The following is a 26,137-nucleotide window of genomic DNA, read 5'->3' as shown; positions in this document are numbered from 1 at the left end:
ATAGCAGAATATTGATGTGTTTTCCAAGGTGCTATCACTTCTCACTGAAGGGGCAGGGCTTAGTACAAGGGTACCTTATTATCAACTGGCCTTGTGCCCAGAATGCTGATAATATTATCAGCATTAGTGCTGTCATGATGAGGCAAAAATCTGAATCCAAAAAAGTAATTTTTGTTCTTGGTTTGTATAGGAGATGGCTCACAATGGTAGCAGGAACATAGCTTTGATAGATATCGATGAAAAGCCTTATAAAAAAAATTGCAATAGGAATTCCACGGAACTATTTCCTTTTTGCTGTACTTTTTCAGTATTGTTTCTGAAATAGGGTGCATTGACTATATCCGCACAACAGTTGGGCATGGAAATTCACGTCAGCATAATCTTCTCCATATGCACTTCCCTTCCAGCAGCATAACTGCCTTTGAAGAGTCTGAGTCTGAGTGTGGCAGCGCACTGAGCTACTGAGTACCATAGGCATGCAGGATCTCATGTTAAGAGCCTCAGGATGTACTTGCAGGCTCTGTGTCTTACGGAGAAAGAGTCTGTATTTTGAGTGTTAGCCTTAGGGAAGCCTTCCAAATGTATGTTCAGACAATAAGGTGTTATTAATATGTGCATTATAAATTGATTAGGAAGTCAAGGGAGCTGGTAGAGTACTGCAATTTGTAACAATTTTGTTTTCAGGAAAGTAAGAAGGAATTTAAGTTTTCTGAGAAAATAGACATGGATTGTAACGTGAAAGATGGTTAGTTTGAGAAATGAGAAATGTGAGATGCTAAATAAGCCACAAAACCGTTTGGCCTACTAGTTGTCAGGCAAGCGCAGGAAGGGGTTAATGTAACATGAAAGAACATACGAGTCTAACGTTGATATTCATACAGTGTATTTAATGTCCCCCTAACAAATCAGTTGGTGTGAGGATGTCTCTATTGCTTGCATGCTTTTGTCAGATATAGAACTAAAGAGACCATTGCAGCAAAGAAGGTGGGGAAATATTAAAGCAGGGAAGGAGCTAAGTATTGTAGTGCTGGTGAGGTAGGGACATGAGAGGACGGTAGGAAAGAAGCAGGTATATGCTCAATGTAAATCCTTGTACTAACATCTTCCCTGATTTTTGTTGAGTAGCCTCAGGTATTTGTAGCTCTTTCCTTGGCACTGTCTTAATACTTGCTGATCCTGAGGCTGCTGCAGTGGAAAGTCAACTGTAGAATTAGCAGTACTTTGAATCTGGTCTGTGATGTGCATGGCACAGTCAGCTATTTAGGAACAAACTGTTAATGAATTAAGAACAAATGAACAAACACACCCACGCCCTCAAAAAAAGAAAAAAAAACAACAAAACACAACAAAAACAATCAAAAACACAAAACCACAAAAACCACACCCCAAAACAAACAAACAAAGAACCCCAAACAAACAAAAAACCCAAACCCACAAACCAAAACCAAACCATACAAAAAAAAAAATCCAGCAACAAACAAGCCACAAACAAACAAACAAACAAAACTAGCACCCAAACCAAAACAAGCCCTGAGTGAACAAACACTGCTGCCAAATTACTGTAATTAACAGACCAGTAAAAATGCTGTGGAGGTGACAGTCAATAGGCAGTTACTCAAATAACATGAAGGAGTTCTTTGCACTTTGAGTAACTGGAGCTATGTCAGTGTAAAAATGACAAGGGAGTGGGACCCAGTGTACAGATGTATAATGATGGAGGTAGGGAGTTAGGTAGAGTGGATGAAGGGTACAGGATAAGGAGGAGAATATATGTTGGGAGACAGAGAGTGGTGGTACTTCTGTAAAGTATTTTTGAATCAGAGTATCATTGTGAGGTTTTGAATCTGCAGGGACATCTACAGGATGACTGTAGCTTACGTCAGGTCGGGCTCTAGACTGTATTTTACTCTTTTTACAGTATTTATTTACCAGCTTCACCCCAGCAAGGCATGTCTGGTGACAGATTTGCAAACTGAATAGATCACAGTAGGAATTTGTCTTGTTTGTTCTGCAAGTTACAGTACATACAAGTAATCGACCTTGAGTAGTTGTGTAAGAGTTTTTAGCAGAGATCAACAAGATGCTCTACATTATATTATTCAATATATTCATTAACGATTTGGACGAGGGAATTGAGTGTACTAGCAGCAAGTTTGCTGATGACACCAAGCTGGGAGGAGTGGCTGACACGCCGGAGGGCTGTGCTGCCATCCAGCGGGACCTGGACAGGCTGGAGAGTTGGGCGGGGAATAATCTAATGAAATTTAACAAGGGCAAGTGTAGAGTCCTGCATCTGGGCAGGAACAACCCCAGGTTCCAGTATAGGTTGGGAGATTACATATTAGAGAGCAGTGTAGGGGAAAGGGACCTGGGGGTCCTGGTGGACAACAGGATGACCATGAGCCAGCACTCTGCCCTTGTGGCCAGGAAGGCCAATGGCATCCTGGGGTGTATTAGAAGGGGGGTGGTTAGTAGATCGAGAGAGGTCCTCCTTCCCCTCTACTCCACCCTGGTGAGACCACACCTGGAATATTGTGTCCAGTTCTGGGCCCCTCAGTTCAAGAAGGACAGGGAACTGCTAGGGAGAGTCCAGCGTAGGGCAACCAAGATGATTAAGGGAGTGGAGCACCTCCCTTACGAAGAAAGGCTGAGGGAGCTGGGTCTCTTTAGTTTGGAGAAGAGGAGACTGAGGGGTGACCTTATTAATGTTTATAAATATATAAAGGGTGAGTGCCATGGGGATGGAGCCAGGCTCTTCTCGGTGGCAAACAATGATAGGACAAGGGGTAATGGGATCAAGCTGGAACACAAGAGGTTCCACTTAAATTTGAGAAGAAACTTCTTCTCAGTGAGGGTGACAGAGCACTGGAACAGGCTGCCCAGGGAAGTGGTGGAGTCTCCTTCTCTGGAGACATTCAAAACCCGCCTGGACATGTTCCTGTGCGACCTCACCTAGGTGTTCCTGCTCCAGCAGGGGGATTGGACTAGATGATCTTTTGAGGTCCCTTCCAATCCCAAACATACTGTGATACTGTGATACATAAAGACTGATATCTTTCAGGGTCCAAAGTAATTATATCAAATGTCTGTTTATGTTCTAGATAATATTAGATGACCTCAAAAATATCTATTGTTTTATTTTGGTACTATTTAAAAATAAAATCCAAGTAGCTAAAGAAGGCTTCCTTAAAGCCACTTATGCTTGCTGCAGCTAGGAACTGAGGTGTCTTATCACACCTGACCTCACATGCTATGATACCGATTCTGGGAAGAGAATAATTCTTGCCTCTTCTTTCTGAAGATGTTTTGGAGTTCCAGAGAGCTGCTGAGTTCATTTACCACACTGGTGAATTCCTTTCTTGCTGTTTTGAGTTGTTTGGATATCACAAACTTAGCTTAGTTTAGAATAAATTCAGGAAATACAATATGTGGGATCTAGCTGTCATTTATTATTTTTGTGTAATAACAACACAGTTTTAATTTGATAGCATTGTCTTTAATTGTTTGGGTTGGTTCAGGCTGTGCCCGTGTAGGAGTGCTGCTCTTAGAATGTTAGAGCTTGTTCCAGCTCTTCTTTTTCTCCAAATGTTCCAGCTTATCAGTTTTTGGAGTTCTAGACAGTTTCATCTTTTCTCAATACTTCTGTCTGGGGTCTGTAATTATTCCAAGGATTTAAATAAGTTTTTTTTTTTTTGCTTAAAATGCAGTTGGCCTGGCCCATACGCAGGTGTGTTCAAAGGCATTTTTGGTGCCAAAGGTACCGAAGAAGACTTTACTGATCTAATTAATCTGATTGATCTTCTCGAAGAAGGTTTGAAGTGCGCTGGGGGCAGATTAATTTCAAGCCAATGCTGAATTTTGTATTTACTGGTCTTTAAGGCATTTCATCTGAGTTGTCTCAGAAAAAAACAAGATCTTATTTTGACTATAAGACAGGTCCTCTTTCTTATAGACTAACCATCTTAGTACACTTCAGTTTGTTAGAATCATAGAATCATTTTTGTTGGAAGAGATCCTTAAGATCATAGAGTCCAACTATAACCTAAATCTAGCACTAAACCATGTCCCTAAGAGCCTCATCTAAACACCTTTTAAACATGTCCAGGGATGGTGACTCAATCACTTCCCTGGGCAGCCTGTTCTAGTGCTTGACAACCCTTTCCAAGAAGAATTTTTTCCTCATATCCAATCAAATATCCCCCTGGTGCAACTTGAGGTCATTTCCTCTCATCCTATCACTTAATACTTGGGAGAAGAGACCAACACCCTCCATGCTACAACCTCCTTTCAGGTAGTTGTAGACAGCAATAAGGTCTCCCCTCAGCCTCCTTTTCTCCAGGCTAAACAGCCCCAGTTCCCTTACTTGCCCCTCCTAGGACTTGTGCTCTAGATCCCTCACCAGCTTTGTTGCCCTTCTCTGAACTCTCTCCAGCACCTCAATGTCTTTGTTGTAGTGAGGGGCCCAAAACTGAACATGGGATTCAAGGTGGGGTCTCACCAGTGCTGAGTACAGTGGTACAATCACTTCTCTAGTCCTGTTGACCACACTATTCCTGATACAAGCCAGGATGCTGTTGACCTTTTTGGCCACCTGGGCACACTGCTGGCTCATACACAGCCAGCTGCCAACCAACACCCCCAGATCCTTTTCCACCAGGCAGATTTCCAGCCACTCTTCCCTGAGCCTGTGGCACTGCCTGGGGTGGTTGTGACCCAAGTGCAGCACCTGGCACTTGGCCTTGTTGAACTTCGCGCAATTGGCTCAACAATCCATCCAGTCCTGATTATTCTGTATGACCTTCCTGCCCTCCAGCAGATCTACACTCCCACCCAATTTGGTGTCGTCTGCAAACTTATCAAGGTTGCACTCGATCCCCTTGTCCAGATCATTGATAAAGAGATTAAACAGAACTGGCCCCAATACTGAGCCCTGGGGAACACCACCCATGACCAGCCGCCAACTGGATTTGACTCTGTTCACCACAACTCTTTGGGCTCCGCCCTCCAGCCAGTTCTTTATACATGTTGTTTCCCTTTGAAAAGCTTTAGCCTTTACTGTTCCAGTGGACCATAACCGTCCTACTAAGACAATAGATAAGGCAAGAGAAAGCTAGTTGAAGGCACTGAATGTGACAGAGGCCTGAGAAGGGACTTCTTAAATGGAGCTGTAGAGAATGTGGTATTAGTGTGTTTGTGATGACCCATTTTGCACATTAAAGCTTGCAGATGTTTTTCTGAAAGGTGCCTGATGACTTTATTCTTATGCAACAGAATAAATGTGTTAAAAGATTTATTCGGAACATAGGAATGTTTGTTTCATAAATATGTCTGAGTTATATAACTGGTTGTAGATGTAAGAAGTTTTGTCTTTGTCTTCAGCTGTTTGTGTATTTCAGTAGCAAAGACAGCCTCAAACTACAAATTATTTCAACAATCGAAGAGTCTTAATAAGGGGGGGAATGCTATTCAGAATACAAGCTTTTAATGGTATTTCCTTCTACTGATCAGCGTTAACTAAATATTTTCTGGGTATAGCTTTAGTAATCAGTTTTCAAACCAGAGGCTGATTTCCACCAGCATTCAGAGACCTGGCCATATTTGAAATCTTAAAGCTAAGTGATTTTTCTGTATTTTCTGAAGTCCAGTGTTACAGTTTTCAGTGGAGTTCTGTACACCTCCTGAGTTACATTCCAGGTGATAGGTATGAGTGAAGCATTTAGAAGCTGCAGAACTATCCAAAGCAGCCCACTAGTTTCAGGCTCAGAGGCAAAACGACAGGATTGTTAGCATTTGCTCCTTTAACTTTCTGCTGCCAGGTCAGTCACATTTTGTGAAGAACAAGTTAAGTTTCCATACTGGACAGAGTCTGGGATATTGTTTATGTTAAGTTTATTGGTTAGACAGTTGCATATTTTTATGTTCAGTGCAGCCTTACTACAGTAGCAGTGGTGTTAGCTGACTGCCCTTCTACTTGGTACTGGAAATAATTTCCTATTCTCTCAGTAGCTAGGAACAGCAAGTATAGTAAACATGACCAGTGATCCCGATTGCAATTAAAGTTCCCCTGACTGTTAAAAATTGTTCTTGGGAAAATAAATGTTTTTCTGTCAAGGGAAGTTAAAAGTTTGATGCTGAATTTCCCTTTAGTTTTCACTGCATTAATCTCCCTGCTAAATAATAAATGTACTAGGTTACCTTTTAGAAACTTCATTACAGTGGATAGGACTCTGCCACAGGTATGTCTGCCCACTTGCTACTGATGTTGGTTGTAGCATCTATAAAGAGGGGTAATTTAAGCTAAAAATAACATTTTGAGTGATTAAAATAAGCCTGAAAAAACACAGCACTGTACAGTAGCAGTCAACTGGAATTTTCTTGGAGCTTCCTCTGTACTGTATGCTCTGGATTCTTGTATATAAAAGCAGACAGTGAGCAGGATCAGGCCTGGAATGCAAAAATTAGATTAATAATTAAATTAAGACCTCCTAGAATAGTTCTTGATAATAATTGAAGAAGGCAAGTTGTCCTGGGTAGGGGCACTTGATTTTAACCTTTGACCCTTAATGGTCAATTTAGGCTTATACACCATGAAAAAATTTTGGTTTATGAGCACCTAATGATCTGGATCTTTTCTTCTCCTAGTTTTAAACTTTTTGACCCTGTTTGTTGACAGATATATTTTACTGTTTCTAAAAGGAAGAAGCTACATTTGAATCTGCCTGTGGAATGAAAAGGAGTACACATGGTTTGCATATGTGGTGGGGGCCAAAGCTTCAAAGCTATTTATTTTTCTTAAACCCAACTTCTCCATTTGGAACTGTGCCCACAGCACAATTCCAACTTTCACAGAGATACGCTCCTTCAGAGATAAATTGACTCTTACACCAGAGATTGAGAGCATCACCTTTGTATTGCTAGAACCCCCATCTCAGTTGGAATTTTAGCTCCCGAGTCTTTCATACAGAGCAAATTAAACTGCTAGAAAAAAAAATCTAAAGGTCATCTAGCAACCAAGGCTTGCCTTTTTTTAAACTAATACTGAGCTTTTAATCTTAAGTACCTTCACGTACACTTTCTACCCCCCACTGGCCCAGAATCAGAGTGGTGGTTTATAAAGCCACCACCATCGAAGTTGAGTCCACCGACTTTATCGCATGGCAGAGTGACCTTCCCATACCAAGAATACAAAGTAGACAGAAGTAATATAATCTTGCATTTTGCTGGTTCTCAGTGTTATGCGACCTGTTGTTGCTGTGCTAGCCTGCTGTTTCTTGAAGGAGTCTGTCTTGTCAGCTGTTGAGTCATTGAGCTGTTGACAATCTTTAGGAAAGTTCCTGGACAAAGCTCAAAATTAAGTTTTGGAATTTATCTCCTCTCTCTTTAACATACAGATATATTATAGAGATACGGATTTATATATATGAAACATGAATGCACTGCAAGGATTCCAACTTCGAATGGAACTCAGGAAAAAAACAATGGTGGTGGTTTTCTCCATTTTTTCAGTTGGTGTCAGTGAAGAAAGTAACAACAGTATATCCAGTCACTTGGAATTCTGTTCTTACTGTAATAGTCTTGCTGCTATTTGACTGTGATGTGACAGTGGATATTCTGCTCCTGGGGTGTTAACTGTTAGAAAAAGTGGTACAAGTATGGTCAGGAACCTGCTGGTGCTGTGTGTATGTGTTCTGCTTTTCCTAATGAAGTAATTGTTGGCAAAGGTGAATTTGAACTGCTGATGGACATGTGAAAAATTATGTTGCAGTGTCTAGGTTTGCTATTGCTGGCAAGACTAAAGCTCCCATCCTTAATTTTTAATCAAAGTCTGGCTGGTTGTATGGACACCCATTGCTAATCTTCTGTGGCAGTCACAGGAGAGGTCACAAGTAGGGAAGAGGCAGACGCTGCTACATCTTCCTTCTTTTTGCAAATTCTGTCAGGAAGGGAGAGGAGCTTTGGTGTGTGTTTTAAAAAGGAGCACAGAAGCTGTATTCCTTCCTTGTTTCCTTCCCTGCCTTTCTCATGTTGTCTTTCTAGCTAGTGTGGCCTCTGTCAGACCTGTCCCTCAGCCCCTGAGAGATTCCTGCTTCTGGAATATTTCTATTATTGTTATAAAGCTGTAAACAGAGGCTGACAGATCCCAGAATGCTTAATGTACAAAATTCTTTTTTGGTTTTATTACCATCTGATCAATACTAGTGTTTTATGTCCATTCCTCCCCACCCCCTGTCCTTTCTGCCGCCCAGTGTCTTTAGCGTTTAATTCTCCTTACCAATTGAGGCAATTTAGATGTATGAACCCCAAAGTAGCAGTATTTGTAATCATGTAGTGCAGCTCCCCTTATCTGCCGGTGTCCTCGATGACATGCCCAGTTGGCAGTCTGGCAGGAAAATTAGTTTGATTGCAAGAGATGAAACCTGAAAGGCCAAATGGCTGAAGTGGAGCTGAGACACGGGGCTGGGGCCCTTCCTCCCCAGGCCTGGGCAGCAGGTGGCAGTGTGAGTCCGTAACAGTTTGAGCAGATAAATTCAAGCGGAAATCAGAAAAAATGAAAAGAAAAATTATTTATTTTTACTCCGTATTAGTCTTCTGACCTAATCAGTAAAAAAGTCATTATTCACACAACACTGGCCAATACGCATTGTAATTTTTAACAAATAATAGGAAACTGTTAATGTTTTTGCAGGAAATACAGTTCTGTCTTGTGCAGCAATGGTCATTTATCACTGCACTTTGTGAAATCACTCATTTGTTCTAATTTGAATGTAAATGACTCTAAGGTTTTACAAATAAGGTGACAGACTCACATAAATGTAATTGCAGGGTTCATCTCTCTCTTTTTATATATCACTCATTAAGTTATGAATTAAATACATCGTATTAAACCAGGGGCATGTCCAATGATGATATTGTAATGGCAAATTACTCTATGCTATTAGAGGTGTATTTTTTATTCATGGACATTAATTTGTCATTAAGCAGCATTAGTTTAGCACTTTTATGTGGAAGACGTGACCTGAAAGAGGAGACTTACAGCTCTAATGTGAAAGAACAAGAATACAGGCACCAGATATACAGAGATTTTTTTTTTCACCTCCTGTAAAGAGGCAGAGGTACATTTTATTTAAATTTGCTTTGATTTAAAGCAATTTGAGTTACGTTAAGCCATTTTAGAAAAGGTATTTATGAATCATGAAAATGCTTTGGCTATTAAGTATTTACCAATATGGGAAAAGCCAGAATGCTGAGTACAAAATGGTAACTATAAATCATTTGTAACCTATGAACCTGAAGAGAACATTGGACCTAAAGTGAATTACAATCTGATTTTTATCTCAGAAATATCACTGTGATAGAGAGCTAATTGTCCATCTTTTCTTTCCTCTATACTGGCTTAGCCAAAATAAAAATGATTTTTTTTTTTAATGCCTTCTCAGTTATGAAGTATCTTTTACCTGCTCTAAGCTTTGTATTTTTAAACACACTATTAGTATTTTCACAGGGATCAATTTCAAGTTTGAAATGTTAAGCAGGAGCTGAATCTTTATTAAGAAAATGAATGAGAAAATATTTTATTTGATGGAATTTGAGAGGCAACTTGGCACTTCAGTATTAAACTGAGGAAAATAGTGAATGACTGCTTTGTCTTTGAAAGATATTAGAAAGATCTTGTAAATTTTATTTTCGTTTTGCAGTCAGTTTAATAGAAGAGACCATAATCTCAAAACGTTGTTTACTTAGTAGCACAGGCAGGTTGAAGTCATAAGGCTCCAAGTTGATACATGTATTTGCATTTTAGACTTTAAACCATCTCTCAGTGAAGGCAAATAATCTGAATTTGATATGAATCTATGTAGCTGATTTTCCCCTCCCTTATATATTATGGTTTTCTGATCGCTTAATCATTACTGTTCTATCCATCTGTCTGAACTGCTCACAACACACTTAACTAGTGTATTGTGCTAGTTAAAGAAGAAAGATTTGTAATGAAAATTACCTAAACCCAAAGTATACATAAGTAGTTACAGAAATGGAAGTACATCAAATAATCATCTAGTTGTGACCACTGTTAAATACTATTTCAGTGCTTAATAGGGAAACATTTTTTGCTTAACCATTTCAGTTTGTAGGGAAGCCCAAACAAGTTCCATGTAAGGCTGCTGATGTTTTCCAGTAGGTATCTTAGCAGCAGTAAATGCTACAGAATTTTAGCACGTTCTATCATTCTTAGTGTTTTGTTTGTACAACTTCAAGAGTAGAATTTGCCAGGGAACCAGTATCTTTCTCAGAATTGTCATGTACACTAATTCTATTTAAAACAAAATCTCCATTTCTTTTCAGGGTATTGAATAGACCTTGAATACAGAATGAATATAAATGTACATGATGTCTTACTGAATCTTCAACCAATATGTAATCAGAACTTTGAAAGTTATAAATTGTTCTTATTCACCTCACTAATTCTAAAAAATAAAGATACAAACCTAAAGAATAATAGTATCAACAACTTTATTAAACATCAATAATGTCCTGCAAGTGTATTATTCCAAATTGAAAAATGTTTATAACTTTATTCTCTTTTTTCCTATGTAATCTATTCTAAACATCTGTTTATTAATTTGGAGGAAGGTACTGCAGGATTTCCCATCTGTTTCAACAGAGTCTTACAGAATTCGTGATTTCTACCACAGAGTGTGTGTAGCTGCATAGATGGCATTAGATCCCAAATGGCTTAAACAAGGAATTTTATTTGCGGTTCAGTGGGAATTGAGCTGGTAACACAAGGAATTGTCTCAACAGTAATTTTTATAGAAGCTGTTGTGTCCTCTGAATTTGAGAGACAGTGTTATATTGTCTGGACTTCCCTTATAAGCACTTTGACCTTTGAGAAAGTTTCCAAAGCCACTCAAAGGAAGGTCTTTTTTAATTCCATTTCAGTCTTTTCTCCTTGTTCTAATTATATATGCAAAAAGCCTTCAATTTCCATAGCATCTAAGCACACTTGTTTATCACGGGGAAAGTATTGTAGGAACCTTGGGTAGGTTTAGTCCCCTGAACACTTTGGAATTCCTACTTACTTGAAATAGCATGTTGTGACTGTGAAGAAAGCTGGGGGTAGAGACCCAATGTCATATGCCAGGCCCAAAGTCAGTGTTTATATGTGCCTGTATTTTGTTTTTACCTGCTTCGCAATATTATAACTTACATTTACAGCATTACCCTCTTCATGAGGAACTGAAGTATGCAGAGAGTATATGTGTATAATGGTGATGTCAGGGGCCCCCAGGAACCGATACTGAATGTTTACTGTAATTAAACACTTAAGAGTGTTTGACTACCTAGATACTGTTGTGAGTCTTAACTTGCATATGTATTATACACTACTGATAAAAAGCCCTAATCAAGTTCTGGACTCATATAGCACCATTCAGCCCTGGACAAAAAGTTGAATAGATTAATGGAGTTTCTTGAAAAGTAATAAAACTAATAGCAAAAATGCTCAGTGTGTGTGGTCAGTATTTTGAGGTGAGGGAAAACACAACATTAGGTATATGTAATTTTTGATAAGCCGTTGTTAGCATTTTGCTTTTAGATTTGGTTGAAATCTTTGAAATGTGGATGTTTTAGCAAAATTTGCTGTTAAAATATGTATTTGAAAAGGACTAACTTTTATAACATCATATGGAATAATCATTGGCTACACACTTTTTCAGTAAACTGTAGTTAATTTTAAAAAAACGTGACACTTCTAGTTAGCTCAGTTACTTCAAAAATAATGTATTTCTGCAGCTAATCTGTGTCCCTCCTCTACATGCCCTTCCAGTTTTCTTTTAAAGGGTGTCTGGCTCAACTTCATTCCAATTGTGTTTAAAGATGTGTACAGAAGAGGCACCTTCATATACTTGAAGATTTTGAGATACTGGCAAGTGTCTGTAGTTGTGAATAATGAGAAATTAGGTTTACAATGATCTATTCTTCTTTTAAAGGTGGTGTCTTCAAGGTGAAATCTTAAAGCCAGTGAGAATTTTATCATTTTGTTATGACTTGCATATGTCATGCATTGACTAAATAGTTTTCTATATTTCTGGGTGGGGTGTGGGGGGGAAACCCTTGGTGGTACAGCATGGTGTTCTGACCATAGCTGTTTGAGATTGGGTGGGGGGAGTGGTAAGATCTGCTAGAAACTAAATGAACAAAACTTCTTATGATCTATGAAGGCTCATGCCTTCCTGATGCTTAGCACCTTCAACTGTGTGAACATTCACATGTGTTCGTTTTGAGAGGACTTGTGAGTTGTTTGCCATTACTGAAGGTCAGATGTGGGAACTGTCAAACTGGACATTGAGTCAAGGTCAACCTTTTACACTTGGGTTTTGTGCTTTCGAGGTTATCTGGTTTTGAGAGTTAGGTTTGTAATAATTTCTGACCAAGAGAGTGAGAAATTAATTCCTAGTCAATAATGCTTAAAATATGAAGAAAAACTCCTTGATCCTAACACAGACTGATTTTTTTTTTTTTTAATTCAATGATGCTTCCAGAATTATTTTCATTCTTTTGCTTTTTTTCCAGTATGTGGACTACTGCTATCCCTTTTTATCCGTTTACCTTCAGAAATCAGTTCTAATTACTGTGTAGTAAACCTACTAATCAGCACAGCTCCTGGTTGTGGGAAAGAGGTGTTCTTTTCACTGCATAAATTTAGGGACAGAGTGTTGTAGAGTGTTTTATTTTACTGAGACATAATGCTTATACAGAACACATTACAGACATTTTGCTGATATATTGAGCTGCATAAATAACTAAATTATGTTAAAGTTGGGGGTGGGGTAGGGAAGAAAAGAATTATCTAGCTACTAGAACATTGAAATGGGTTCCAGGTATTTGAGGTTCTGGTTTTTGTATCTTCTGCATCATGAGTAATCTTTTAAACTATTCTTTTGCTTCTCCTTTTTCCTCTGTAAAATAGAGTTTGCCTAGGTTTAGTGCTGTGAGCAAAAATTTTTGTAGTGATTTTTTGAGGCGAGGTCAGATATTGCAGGAGCATAGAGATGCCTGACAAATAACTTTTTTCCAAATAAAATATATTTTGCAACACCTTCAATGTTTCCTTTTTATCATTCACATACTTTGAATCAGGTTCTTTTAACTGATGGGTACCCTCATATCTTCCTGCAGCTCCAACAAGTCTCGTGCTCTTCAGAAGAATGCAAAACCATATACCCTCAGAAGTCAAATTATGCAAATATTTCCTTCTTTACCTGTACATAAAATTGGCAAAAAACTTAGTTTATTGCATTCATTTTTTCAATGCAGAGTTGCAGAATGTTGGTAGTCACACAAAAGTAATGCAAACTGTCCTGCACTTCCTGGTCCCTTGGCCAGTATAACTTTGATCCTACCTCCATGAGCCACAAACTATTTTCTGAAAATTTGGCCAGAATTTTTTTTTTTTTTGCTTTTGTGTATTTTCTCTATTTTATTAATGTCTTTGCTCAAGATCAAATCCTTCAGGAGCCTTTCTTTAAAAAAAATAGGTTGAGCACCTTAAATCTTGCAAGGTTGGGTTTCTATCTTGTAATATTTTCATATAGTTGAAGAACAAGATTCAGAACTGGGACCAATATTTAAGCAGTAGCCTTAAAAATATAATGTTGAAGCAGCAACAGTGTTTCTTTTATTGGATGTTACTCCACGTTCATTTTACGGCAAAAACTTTTTTTGCCTCAGTACTGTTCTGAGAACTGATGTTGCTATTTATGATGGCTTCTTAGTGCCTCCTGATGGCCTGCAAATGTTGTTACAAATAGAGCCTGGTATATTTCCTGTATCAGCTGATTTACCGGTTCTCAGATATGGTGTGGGTTTTTTGTTTTGTTTTTAATGTAATCACTTTGCCAGGAAAGCCAGACAATACTCACATTCTGTCATTCTCATAATATGTTACAACACTGTTTTTGCAGAGTCTTCTGCAAACTCTGCAGGCAAAACTTATCATTCTTTAGTTCAGTTAAACTGCTAACAGTATTGGACCTAGAATCAATTCCTTGAGGACTTTGCTGGAAAAAGTTACACTGCTTTATAGCTTACCATTTATTTAATTTGAGATTGTCATTGAACAAATCTTTGATCCATCTAAGATGCATCCTAATATATGTATGTAATATATGGAATTTGTGAAATATTATAGCGCTCAACTTTCTCTAGTGCTCCTTGTGTTAAACTTGTCCCATTTTATTCTGACAATAGTTCTTGTAAACTCGGCAAAATTAGCTCTTTTGAGGTTTCCAAAAAATAAATTTCTCTACTGATGCCTTATTCATTTCGTACAAGTAAAATATTAGTAAATAGCTGGGGTGATGCGACTCTTACAAAGCATTAGGAACTACTGATTTCAAACTGGTGACTGATTCTGCTTTGTCTATCAAAATTTTACTCAGTATTGAGTTGTCCTGCATTGGATTCAGCCTTTCTGGAGACAGAGTATCACATACTGCCTTAAAATTCTGAGAAAGTGTTGTTTGGGTGTGTTTTGTTTTGTTTTGCTTTGGCTTGTTTAGCAAATATTTCTGAGATTTGAATTTGTCTGTGTTAATTAACCCATCATTCCACACATATTAAACAGTTTGTTTCATTCTCTGGTGAGATTAGATGTCCCACTCACTACGGTTACCCTTTTATAGTTATTCATTTTTAGATGTGTTTATTAGCTTTGTAATCCTTAAGCATTTGATGACAAGGTGTTGCCTGGGATTCTGAAGCAGAGACAGGTTTTTAAGAAAAGTGGTCCCTTGTTGGGTTTACTACAAAGCAACATATACATCAGTGAAATGTTTCAGGAATAAAATGCCATAAAAAGATTCTGAAACAGAATTGTTTGTATCTTATTATATCCTTTGCATGTGAAAACCTCCCCTGTTCTTATTTATATCTAAAGCATTAATATTAGTCTATTGATAATCTTGAAATATGCCACCTGTTTATTCTTTAGTGCAATATCATGTGTGTTGACTTCCTTTTGTTGTTAGTGATTATCTTGCTATTATCTATCTTCATCACTATTAATTTACATTTATGCAGAGCAGTTGGAACTATCACACAGCCTCCTTGAGAAGTCACGTCTTCTCCAGATTGCGATTCTAACTCTCCTGCTAGCTTCCAGGCCTGTTTGCCTCTTGTTACCTTTGGGCTTCTTGTGTAGATCTATTCTCCTGTTCTTTGGTCTGCATTTTTTTTCATGCTTCTGCATTTGAAAGTGATAGTGACCTGCCAGGGCTCCAATGTGGGTCCCAAGCAGCACAATAAAAGTGGGATTTCAGCTTTCAGGTTTTGTCATTGTGCTTTGACCCGCAGTGGACAATGATGCAGACTGGATCTTGCTTATCTGTGGGACAGATTACAGACAGTGCAGCTAGAATGGGATGAGATTTTAGCTGCAAAGTTCGAAGAAGTCATTACTGAGCATACTCAAACTATATTTCTAGAGGCTGATGAGGGGGATCAATGGAAGATTTCACAGTGACAGCAACTTCTTCAAGCTGTTTCCATTTTGAATATTTTTAATGAGGAAGAGCAGTGGTCTTTTCCTGTCAGTCTCATTCTTTGTAATGTGTTATACACTTTTTGAGATGTTTTCAAGAGATTTTAAAGAGATTAATCTTGAGGCTGGAAAACTTCAGCTTTGAACTATTAAATGTTGTCAAAATAGTAAGACTTTGGAAAAGGGAACTGCCAGGTGCCTTAACACCTCTACTAACAGGTCTATCAGTAATGCTGGTAGTGGAGGTGAGGATTAAGAATAAAAATCACGCTTTAACGTAACTATGTATTAGAAACATATTTTCTGCTTGTTTTTTCACTATGCTTGAAAATTTTCATACTTTAGATTGATGTAAAACTTGCTTTGTTTTTCAGAATGTTGAGGGGATTTCGTTGCCTACTTTTGAAACAACTCTTAAGAAAATTATTGAAATAATTTTTCCCTTGATAAGTAACTGGTAGGTACTAGGACAATTACAAGATCCATTACTCAAATATAGAAAGAAATTAAATAAGCAGTTGGAAAATAATTTCTGAGCATCCTCAGTAGAATCTACTGCATCTCAGTGGATCATATACAATTCCCATTTGTAACATGTCGTATTATTTCTGTCCTGGCTGGCAGACAGAGGCCTGTTACTGTGTCTCACCTTTGAGGACCAAGTTTACAGAGAGTTTTCCTGTATTCAGTCATAGGATGGCTTTGAGCTACTGATGTGATATCATCAAGAAAAAGGCATTTTGAGTCTAGGATATTTCATGCAAGGTAATTTATAAAGCTAAGGAAATATTAACGCTTGTGTATAATATACTGCTGAAAAATCATGAGTACTGTGAAGTGTTTGCCCATGCGGAAGAATAAATGAAGTCAAACTGGGAGGCACGTAGAAAAGGGCAGCTAAGATGATCAGCAAGGCCTGTTTTATGTGAGGAGATTAAAAGAGCTTGGCTTGTTTAGTCTAGCAAAATGAGGGCTGAGGAGGAATATGATTGCTTTCTGTAAATATATCAAGGGAATAAATACTGGAGGAGGGGGGAGCAGGAAGACAGAGTGCTGTTAAAACTAAAAGATAATGTTGGCACAGGAACAACTGTCTGAGTAAATTAAGCTGGAAATTAGGAGACAGTGTCTCAAAATCAGCTGAGCCTTCTCAGAATAGTAGTTCAGAGCAAGAACAGAGTGAGTTTTAAGATGGATCTTTCTTAATTTATGACTACAAGGATTTGATGAGCTTGTCCTGCACAGCAGGGAATATGCTTCCACTCCTATATTCTCACAGCCTTAAACTGCAAAAGAATTGGAAGCAATAGTATTGTACAGTCCTGTTTTTCTTTATTCTTTGTTCTTCTTGTTGATGATAATTATTTTTTAACTGCTACTCCTGTGAACCTTGGGTTTCTAAAGCATAAAACATTCTCTTTCTGGATCTGACAATATTAACAACAACAAAAAGACAAGTGAACATTTACCATAAAAGATTGCTGGTGGTTGATTTATTAGCCAAGTAGTTTTCAGATTTCCTCAAGCACTGTAGTAACTCTGAAGAGTTAGCAAAAATAAAAAGTAATGAAACATCTGTAAAGACTCTGTACCAATAGCCTGTGATTCCTGCTGCAGTAAAGAATGCACAATTGTCATTCCTCATAACATACTTGAAGAGAAGAGAGGCTCCCATAATTGGCAAAAATTGTAAACATCGATTAAGTCTGATGAAAGCTTTCTTTAGAGTTCCTGCTGTCTGAAATAGTATAAAAGGGCTAGGTGAAGGGTTAGATGAGCTCCATGTTCCATTTCATCCCTGTATTTTTCTTTGTTAGACAATACTGATTGGTACAGTTATCTTGCAAAGGAAGATGTGAAGCCAGGTGAGATGTGAAGCTTTCCATTTGGGGAGTTTCTGTGCCAGGTGCAGTTAAACAAACAAGCAAAAAAATCACCAAACAAACAAAAAAACCACAACAAAACAAACCACAGCAGCATGTATTCAGCAGGGGAAAGCAGTCATTGGAAATTCTGCAGAATGAACCTTACCAGTGGTTGTTCCAATCATACCACAGAACTTTAACTGTGTAGTCTTAATGTTTCATTATTATATTTCTTTCCACACATAATCATGTATGTAATATATAAAAGGCATGTATAAATAGAGTCACTTAAAATACTTAATTGGATCGCCATTTGAAAGTATTTGTACTATTTAATAACTTAGATTAATCTGTCTGATATTCTAGAAAATCTTTACTTGTTCGGTTTTACTTTGGAGTATCTGCATATTGGCATGTTCTACTTTCATATTCAAAGACCACACGTGTCTCATGACATGACCAATATGAGAATCTCATGTCTTTCCATGGTGCCTGTGAAGGTCTGAGGGCCTCCTCCATGCCTTTGAAGAGGGAGCTTATTAGCACCAGCCAGCAGGATTCAAACTCAAAACTAAGCAGATATAGGGAAACACTAAGTGAGAAGGGAAATGAATTCTTATAGGAAAGAGGGAAAATAATAGGGCTGAAATGTTTTGATATTGTTGCTCTTGTACTTAGCTGCAGACCTACTTTGAAATCACAGCAAGGATGCAAAATAGCTTCTCATGCTTAAAAGAGAAAAAAAGCAAGTATTACAGAAAGTGTTGAGAAAGCAGTGATCTACTAGAAAAAAATAATTTTATGAAATGAGTAATTTAAAAATTCGTCCTTTACTGTGCCTATAAATGCATTTGCAGTTGGCGCTGATCTTGTAATAAATGTAAATGCAGTTTTATACATTGCAAAATTCTGATGCAGCTATTCCACTGTGATCAGGCTCCAGCAAAATATTGTGGTCCAGCTGGGTGGCTTTGGTGTTTAGTGGAGGAAAATTTCAAATAAGATCTAAAGTATAGTTTTTAAAAGATTCATGCTTATGCTTTGTAGGAAATGGTTATGTCTGTTGCTGTGCTATTGAGTATGTGCATGATTAGTTAGTTCCTAGGTAAATATGTAAGGTTTTGCAGAACTACAACCTTTGATATAGAAAGGGAGAGCTGGAACCAACAGAACCAGATTTCTTTTCTCTTAAAATTGTGTTGTTCCCTTTTGTTGTCAGATCAATATATTTTTGTCACTACGATTTTTCATTTTGTTACTATCCCTTATCTATTTAGAGCCTGTCTTTGCTATGATTTATGTCAAGGTTCTCTTCTGAATGGTACAGCTGGTTCGTAGTATTTAACACAGTAGAGAACTTGGAGGACCTGGGGTCAGGACCCCGTTGTGCTGGGTGCTGCATAAGGATTTTGCATAAAAAAGTCCCTGTCCCAGAGACCTCACACTTTTTTATTTTTTTTTTTTTGCTCTAAAGAGACCAAACCATTTTTAGGAAAAAGGAAATAGTGTCACCCTGCAACTCCTCTGTTACAGCAGCAGGGCTAGTCATTTAATACCTTGATTTATAATAGTGTTGTAATCTAAATAGGAAGCAGGTGGAGCTACAACTGGGTACGATACTTTGGATATTAATGGCTTGGCTTGGCAGTGGAATTCTAAAGCTGTATATACTCTTTCTGTCTTAATTATGCATTCATTAAAAGCTTTTATACCCAACAGAATAAAGTAAATATTGTTTGATCTCTGTAGTGTGCTCCCAGACTGTAGATTTGCACAGCAGGGTCTTGATAATCTGAATAAATTGTATTTCCCCAAGGAGTTTATCTTTCAAATAAGGTCATAAAGAAATGCATTCTTTCCCCTTAGTTCTCCTTGTGCTTTTTCTGCTATTTATAACATGGAGCAGAGGAATAGAGCTATATTGTAGTCTGCTGCGTACTTGGTTATGATTAACTCTAATTTATCAATCTGTTACATCCTTTTCTGTGGCTTGTGCAAGGCAATTATTCTTTAAAGTACAAATGAATAAATATGGATTTTGAAGTAATTTAAATACAATGTTTATATCTCTTTTTCCTGTTAGACATTTTCTCATATCTTTATATTAAAATACATCTCTGTATTAAAATATGGACAATGTCATATCATTTATTTTGAATATTTAACATTGTCATCTTTCAGATTATGTTAGTTCGGAAAACTGATTTTCTTTTATGAGGGTTTTAAATGTCAGCTCATTGTTAAACTGGTTTGGCATCTAAAGGTTGATTCTACTGAATCAGAAGACTAGTAGTGTAGAACAATGGATTCTCCTACTTCAGAGAGTGAGGAAGAGGGGGGTGTATAGTAAGTAACATGCATAGGATCAAAGTTCCTCATTTTAGAAGTAGACACTGATAAAAAATTTGGGCAATTTATTAAATTGGTGTGAATTTACTGTAAGATTTTTAAAAACTATTTCGATTGTCAGTTGTAAGATGTGTATATGTAATCTTATACATATTTTCTTAGTTTGAATTTGTTTCAGCAGCATAACATACATCATATTAGAAAAGATAGGATCACTACTGTTTCCTAATTCTCTTCAGCTCTTAGTGACAGTTCTGCTTCTGTTCATATTTCATCCTTCAGTTCAAAAAAAGATAAGTGGCATATATTTAAAAGTTTAGAAAAACAAGATTAAAGTTTCAGTCATTTACATAAGCCTGTTTTGTATTGCATGTTTTTAAAGAATGTGTGCTGCGATACAGTACCATAAGAAAGTTGAACATGACTTTAGATTTTGTAGCTGCTTTTTTAACACAATATAATGAATTTGTGGAAAACAGAGACTGCCAGAATGTACTCGTGACCACATCTAAATTTTGTATTTAGTAACATATATATATATATATATACATACACATATATATATCTATATATATATATAGATATATATATGTATATATATATGTTTGGGGGTTTTTTTTAAACAAAGTTTTAATTCAATCTGGGGTTTAGTTTGGGAAATCTGTTTAAATTAGACTGAGTTGACAGTGATTGCTTTGATAGCTCCCACAGGATTTTTTGAAAACCAGAAGGTAAGGTGTACTCTTTTTTTTTTTTTTTCCCAACTAACATACTGCATTTTATTCTGACATTTCTGAAAGTCTTACTGCATATGAAGAGCTAGGTTATCTGATCTGTGGTACACATCTTGCAATCTCAGTGTGACATTTTTGCCCTCTAGTATCATCACAGACACAGTAATGTATTGTACATTATAATTTTGATTTGAATATTGGTATGACAGTCTGATAACTTTCAGCTGTAAGAGCTAATGCACTACTTGCTTCATTGGCTGTGAAATGCAAACCTGTAGATGCTAACCTTACAAAGTCAGAAACGAGTGTTTCTGATTACAGGCCAAGACCAGTTTTAACAAAATATACTTGCAATATTCATCAAGCAATAAAACATAAGTCCAGCAGTGTTAGGCAAGGCATCAAAAATCCTCTAATGCTTACCAATGAAAATAAGTAAACAAGTAAGCCCCTGTAATAAATAAATAAATCAATAGACACATAAATAAATAAGCATCTGAAATAAGTGAATGCACATTAAAAAAAATATATAATATTGTAAATAAATGGCTGCTGAGGATTTATCCATCCATAAGTATATTTGGCCTTTTCAACTGTATGACAGCTTTCAGAAAAAAATCAGTTGGCATTGATTTGAGGGGATAGGGAAGTTTGGGGGATCATCAAAAATACCCAAGCCAAAAATGAAGATTTACCAGTATGTTTCAGATTTCACTGAAAATGTGACGATTTTTCAGGGGAAACCTGCATTTGTGTGTCATATTACTGTTTCTCTTTAATAATGAAAGATTTTATTATATTATTGCCAGTATTGTTGTCTTCTGGAGTCCACCAAAAGCCATCTTTCCTCCATTGACACTCTGTGGGGTTTGATCAGGCCTGTGTTTTAGCTGGGCTATTGATCCTCAGATCAGAATGCTTGATTTTTTTTTTTTTTTTTTTTTTTTGGGTGTATTTTTATCTTCCCCAGATATAGCTGTTCACTACAAAAGAGCTCAATAAATATACATTGAACAGTTCTGAGTTTCTTTCTGGATGTTTGGCATTCATTCAATCAGGGAGTTTTTTGAAAAGACAGTCTTCCAAGCCAGGGACAATAAACCATGGTTGTTACTTGTTAAACTCTGTGAAGTTTACTTTGATTATACTTGGCTGTGTTGTTACCACCATTGCATGACCATCACAGAAGTGGTGGTGTAAGGTACCGTCTGTGATCTGGAGACACTAAATCACTGAGCAAGCACACAGACCAGATACTTCTGATGCAAAATTCATTCCTTTCTCTTTCTTTCTGCAACTGGGGAGGATTTATCCTTAACTCCTCTATGTGAGTGTGAAAAGGAACTGACACCAGAATATCTGTGGCTTTTGGGACGATTGTGTTTTTTCTGACAACGTAAAGAACTTTGTTCTTCCAAGAAAACAATGTGAAACTCCTATGCAACAGTTTAAGTAGATAATGAATAGGATTTATCTTTAATGTACAAGCCTGCCAGGGAAGGTGCATCACTCAGACTGGGAGATGATGTAACAAGCAGGAGCCTCCACAGGAATTTGATTCAGTTTCCTCCCCTACCGACTCCTCTAAGCAGGTGAAAAAAATTCTTTCTCCACTCTCCATTGCATATGCATAAACACAGTCATTGGGACAGCCACCCAGTTCACACGTTCAGGATGTAGTCCATAAAACCTTCCAAAAAACCTCCTCTTCGCACTTTCCCATCTTCCCTGTTGCTCTGCTCTATCTGCCAGCCGTGCAGCTCATTTGACATTTACAAGATTTCTTGTCAGTTTCATTTGGTGCTGCCATTCCAGCCGGCAGAGCAGTGAAAGTGAAATTGACTTAATTTAGTCGGTTTCTCTTTCCTGCTCCAGTCCCTGTGTTAACTAACCAGCAAAGTGAAACTGACAAGACTTCTTGTCATTCGCGCACATGGAACTGGTCAAGGAGAAGGCGGCTGATAGGGAGCAATGCGGGAAATTGGAAGATGAAAACCAGGATTGTGGAGAGGGTGGAGGACGAGAGGTGTGAGAGTACAGCAAGAACAGAGAAGCGGGTAAACACGCTTATTTCCCAGCCTTCCTGGGTGCTTTTTGCTAATACAGATGACTTCTTGGCTTCTCCCCTGAAGAGTGTATGGTCTAGAATAGCAATACTTAGCTGTCCAGACTCTAATTTGCAAAGGCTACCAAGGCGAAAACAGCTTGTAAATATAGGTTATCTGTTACCAGAATGGAAAAAACTTCCTGCCCTGAGTTACTGTAGCTTTTGTCTCCACAGATTTTCTGCCACTAGAAGGAGGAGGAGAAAGAATATGAGGCCAGCATCCACTATAGGTTTATGTCACTGGTCGTGAAAAAAGGGTCTATTTGTTCATTGAAGATAAATTTATATGTAATAAAGGATAGCTCAGCATCTCGTATTTTGTGAGCTTCATGGAACTAGAATGGTACTATGCAGATGCTCTAGCTCAGTCAAAACAGTAAATAATGAACAAATGATTGCTTTGTAACAAACCATTGTGGTTAACGAATACATTTTTAATCCACTTGTTAACTCCTGCAAGCTCTTGTCATACAGTGTAAATCATGCTGGTTTATTATTTTATGTACTAATCCATATTTCTTACAGATGCTGTATGCATATATAATCTTAGCAGCTGCAATATAAATTAGTACTATCATATATATTTGCATATGCACTGGTAACATTTACACATACATTTTGAATGAGACTGTGTTAATTAATTTCAAGTTATATTGCCTTCCTTCTCCACAGCTCCATAAGAACAGCCTTTTTTCATTACCTGAGATCTGTGGGATTTTGTGTTCTCTGGATTTTTTTCTTTTCTTTTCTTTTTCTCTTTTTTTTTTTCTTTTTTTTTTTTTTTTCTGAGACGTATTTTGTTTGCTTCACCCATTTAGGAATTAAATAGTTTTAATTACTTGGACCTGTATAAGCTTGCGGACCTCTTCAACCTCACTTTGTTGGAGAATGCAGTGGTTGACTTCTTAGTAAAACATCTCTCTGAGCTGTTGAAGCATCGTCCTGAAGAAGTTCTGGCACTCCCATACTGTCTCCTTCGAGAGGTTTTTAAAAGTGATAGACTCACTTCACTCAGTGAAGAACAAATCTGGCAGGTAAGGAGACTGGTGAACAAGCAGAATGTGTGATACTCTATAGACCACAGCAATAATCTGTTGTTTGAAACCCTGGAGCAATCCTGAGGGAGAATAAGCACTTGAGCAAAAACTGTGAATAACAACCAAGGGAGATTTTTAAATGAAATTTAAAAACTGTTGTGTTAATGCAATTTGTTTGAAAGAGAAATTTGTCTTATTGCTTATCTTATGTTACTTGGGTATGGCCAGAGATTTTCTTCCAGATGTAACTTCCTTGGTGGGAAGAGATGGCCCATGCAAGCAACTCAAGTATTATTGCCTCTGGTGAGGCTTAATGCCTCAAGTCTGGAAGCAAACCCGCTCCTGCAGTCTCTCCCATTCACTTCAGACAAACTTTGTTCCATGAAGTGAGAGCGTTAACTTCAACAGTCACTTAAATTGTTCATGCCACTATAACTGACTTTGGCTGAATCAAATTAGAGAACTATCACACAGGCTGCTCTGCTCAGAGATGAGTGGGGGCTTCAGTGGAAGGTTTGCAGCAAGAACCTGGAGAGGGAAATAATTTCCTTTAAAGAAACTGGATCTAGAAAAGGGCCAGGTTGCTTGCCATAGAGCATTAATGAGATAAAAGCTTTATGTTGTGACCTTTAGTGTGGATGGGGGGCGGGGAAACTGATATGAAAAGACGATATATCCTGTAAAGAGAAACACAAAAACTAAACCAAAGCCTATACTTGGAAACATTCCCATCATATGTCTGTAAAAGTTGCAATTTGCCATATAGTGGAAGGAAATCTCTATAGTGTCAGTTATCAAAACACTTCTGTTTCCTTTTTGCTGTCATGCTTTATAGGAGGAAAATATTTCAGGGTATTTCAAGGTAAAATGTAACTTGCTTGAAAGAAACCTGTATTTTTCTCTTTAGGAAATGGGTTGTGTTGGTCCACTAGAGGAGACTGAGAATCAGAAGGCTGATTTATATTTAAATCCCTGTTATTTATCTACTTATCTTTTGGATTATTCTAAGTAAATAATTTCATTTCTAAGCCATTGTTTTATCAAAGTGTAAAACGTGTGTTCGTCTGTGGGGTATTTCATGTTCTGTGGATGAATAATGCCATGCGGGAACAAAATATTTATTCTTAAAAATTAAGAATGTCTAGTTAAGCTCTTCAAACCACAAAGACAGTATACAGATGTAACTTAACCTCTTAGGTAACTGACACATTTGTTTACAAAATTATGAGGCTTTAGATTATGGAGTACTTAAAAAAGTTATATTTTATACAAATACTAATATAGAGTTATACACTTTCCTGTCCTAGTTTCTAGAGGATGTCTTTACAACAGAATCTGCAGCACACTGCCCATGATGGTGGGTTTGGTTCAGTTTGGCTTTTTTTAGGCATAATACTTTGCACTCCTAGCCCTTCCTCCCTTTATCAGAAAAGGTTTTGATGTACAAGTTCATATATGTGGCTGTTTGGCTAATTGGCTTTTATCACGATTTCTCAGCAGGGTCAGTGAAATCTCCTAGCTATGTGCTTGGGTATACTTTTGCAAGAAAAGTTGCTACAGAAAACCATAGAAGTATAACTTAATGCCAGCTCAGTAATGAGCAAGCATATACAGAGAAATACACCCTCTGCAACCTGCTGCGACGAAGTTTGGGAAGTGGGAGATTTTAAATCTTGTGTCATTGTTCTGTCCTGCAAGAAGGACTCAAAAATAATTTTTTTTAATTGTGTGCACTCCAATCAGTGAACACTTCATGAGGTAAATATGACCAAGCTTCTGTTTCTGTTGCAGGGTCAAACTGAGGAGAGACACTTATAGGTAATATGCTGCTTTTTGAGTGACAACAAATTCCACACTGTCCATTTAAGTGTTATCATAATTGCCTCTCTAAAGGTTACTAATGCTGTTCCAAAGAATTTTTTAAACTAGTTTTCTGCTGCAGGCAAAAAGTGCATGAGTCTTTTTAATTCAGTCTGTAGAACCAGGAATAAATATATATTTATAATTATCCCAGGTCCCCAGAATGAATTAAAAGACACACATAAATATTTACCAATTTAGGCATTCAGATGGCAATAAGAAACTGTTTTTTTGCTTTATCTTAGTAAATAAGTAATTCCCTTATAGTCAACCCAATAGAAGAAAATCAAATCAGACCAGCTATATTGCCTCAAGTGTAGTTAAGTTCATCATTTTTGCTAAGGTTATAGTGGTAATGCAATATACCATGGAAGAATCTAATATTCAGCCCAGGGTGAAGATTGGGTATGCCAGAGGATTAGTGTCAGGGTGCTTTATAGAAGTGAAACTTGATGGACAGGCTGGAGACAGATCTACAGAATCTCATTAAATTGCTGAATTGTTCATTACTGAGCACTCTCACTGTAATAAAGTGCTCATTGACTTTGACAAATCCCCATCCCATGTCTTAAGGAAGAACAGCAAAGCAAGAGGTGTTGGGGAAGCTGGAGGAAATTGGCACAAAGTGGGGCAGATAATAGAAAAGC

The 26,137-nt window shown here is 37.5% G+C and overlaps 1 protein-coding gene across 6 annotated transcripts in view; it reads left to right on the top strand.

Annotated features, from left to right (window-relative positions):
- The window catches only part of KLHL32 (kelch like family member 32), a gene marked incomplete at its 5' end in the record, with an annotated part of 91,923 nt that overhangs the window by 29,692 nt on the left and 36,094 nt on the right, over window positions 1-26,137 (top strand). For 4 of the 6 annotated variants that reach the window (XM_082048406.1, XM_082048405.1, XM_082048408.1 and 1 more), the window contains one exon: window positions 23,412-23,627. The exons of the other annotated variants lie outside the window; for them this stretch is intronic. In XM_082048406.1, the coding sequence (XP_081904532.1) occupies window positions 23,412-23,627 (216 nt within the window). The remainder of the gene's footprint in view (window positions 1-23,411; window positions 23,628-26,137) is intronic. 6 annotated transcript variants of the gene reach the window in all.

This window comes from Streptopelia decaocto, assembly GCF_964273445.1.
Source record: "Streptopelia decaocto genome assembly, chromosome: 3".
In the NCBI taxonomy this organism is placed as follows: domain Eukaryota; kingdom Metazoa; phylum Chordata; class Aves; order Columbiformes; family Columbidae; genus Streptopelia; species Streptopelia decaocto.
Note: the sequence above shows the minus strand (reverse complement) of the source record. Positions and strands in the feature narration are given on the sequence as shown.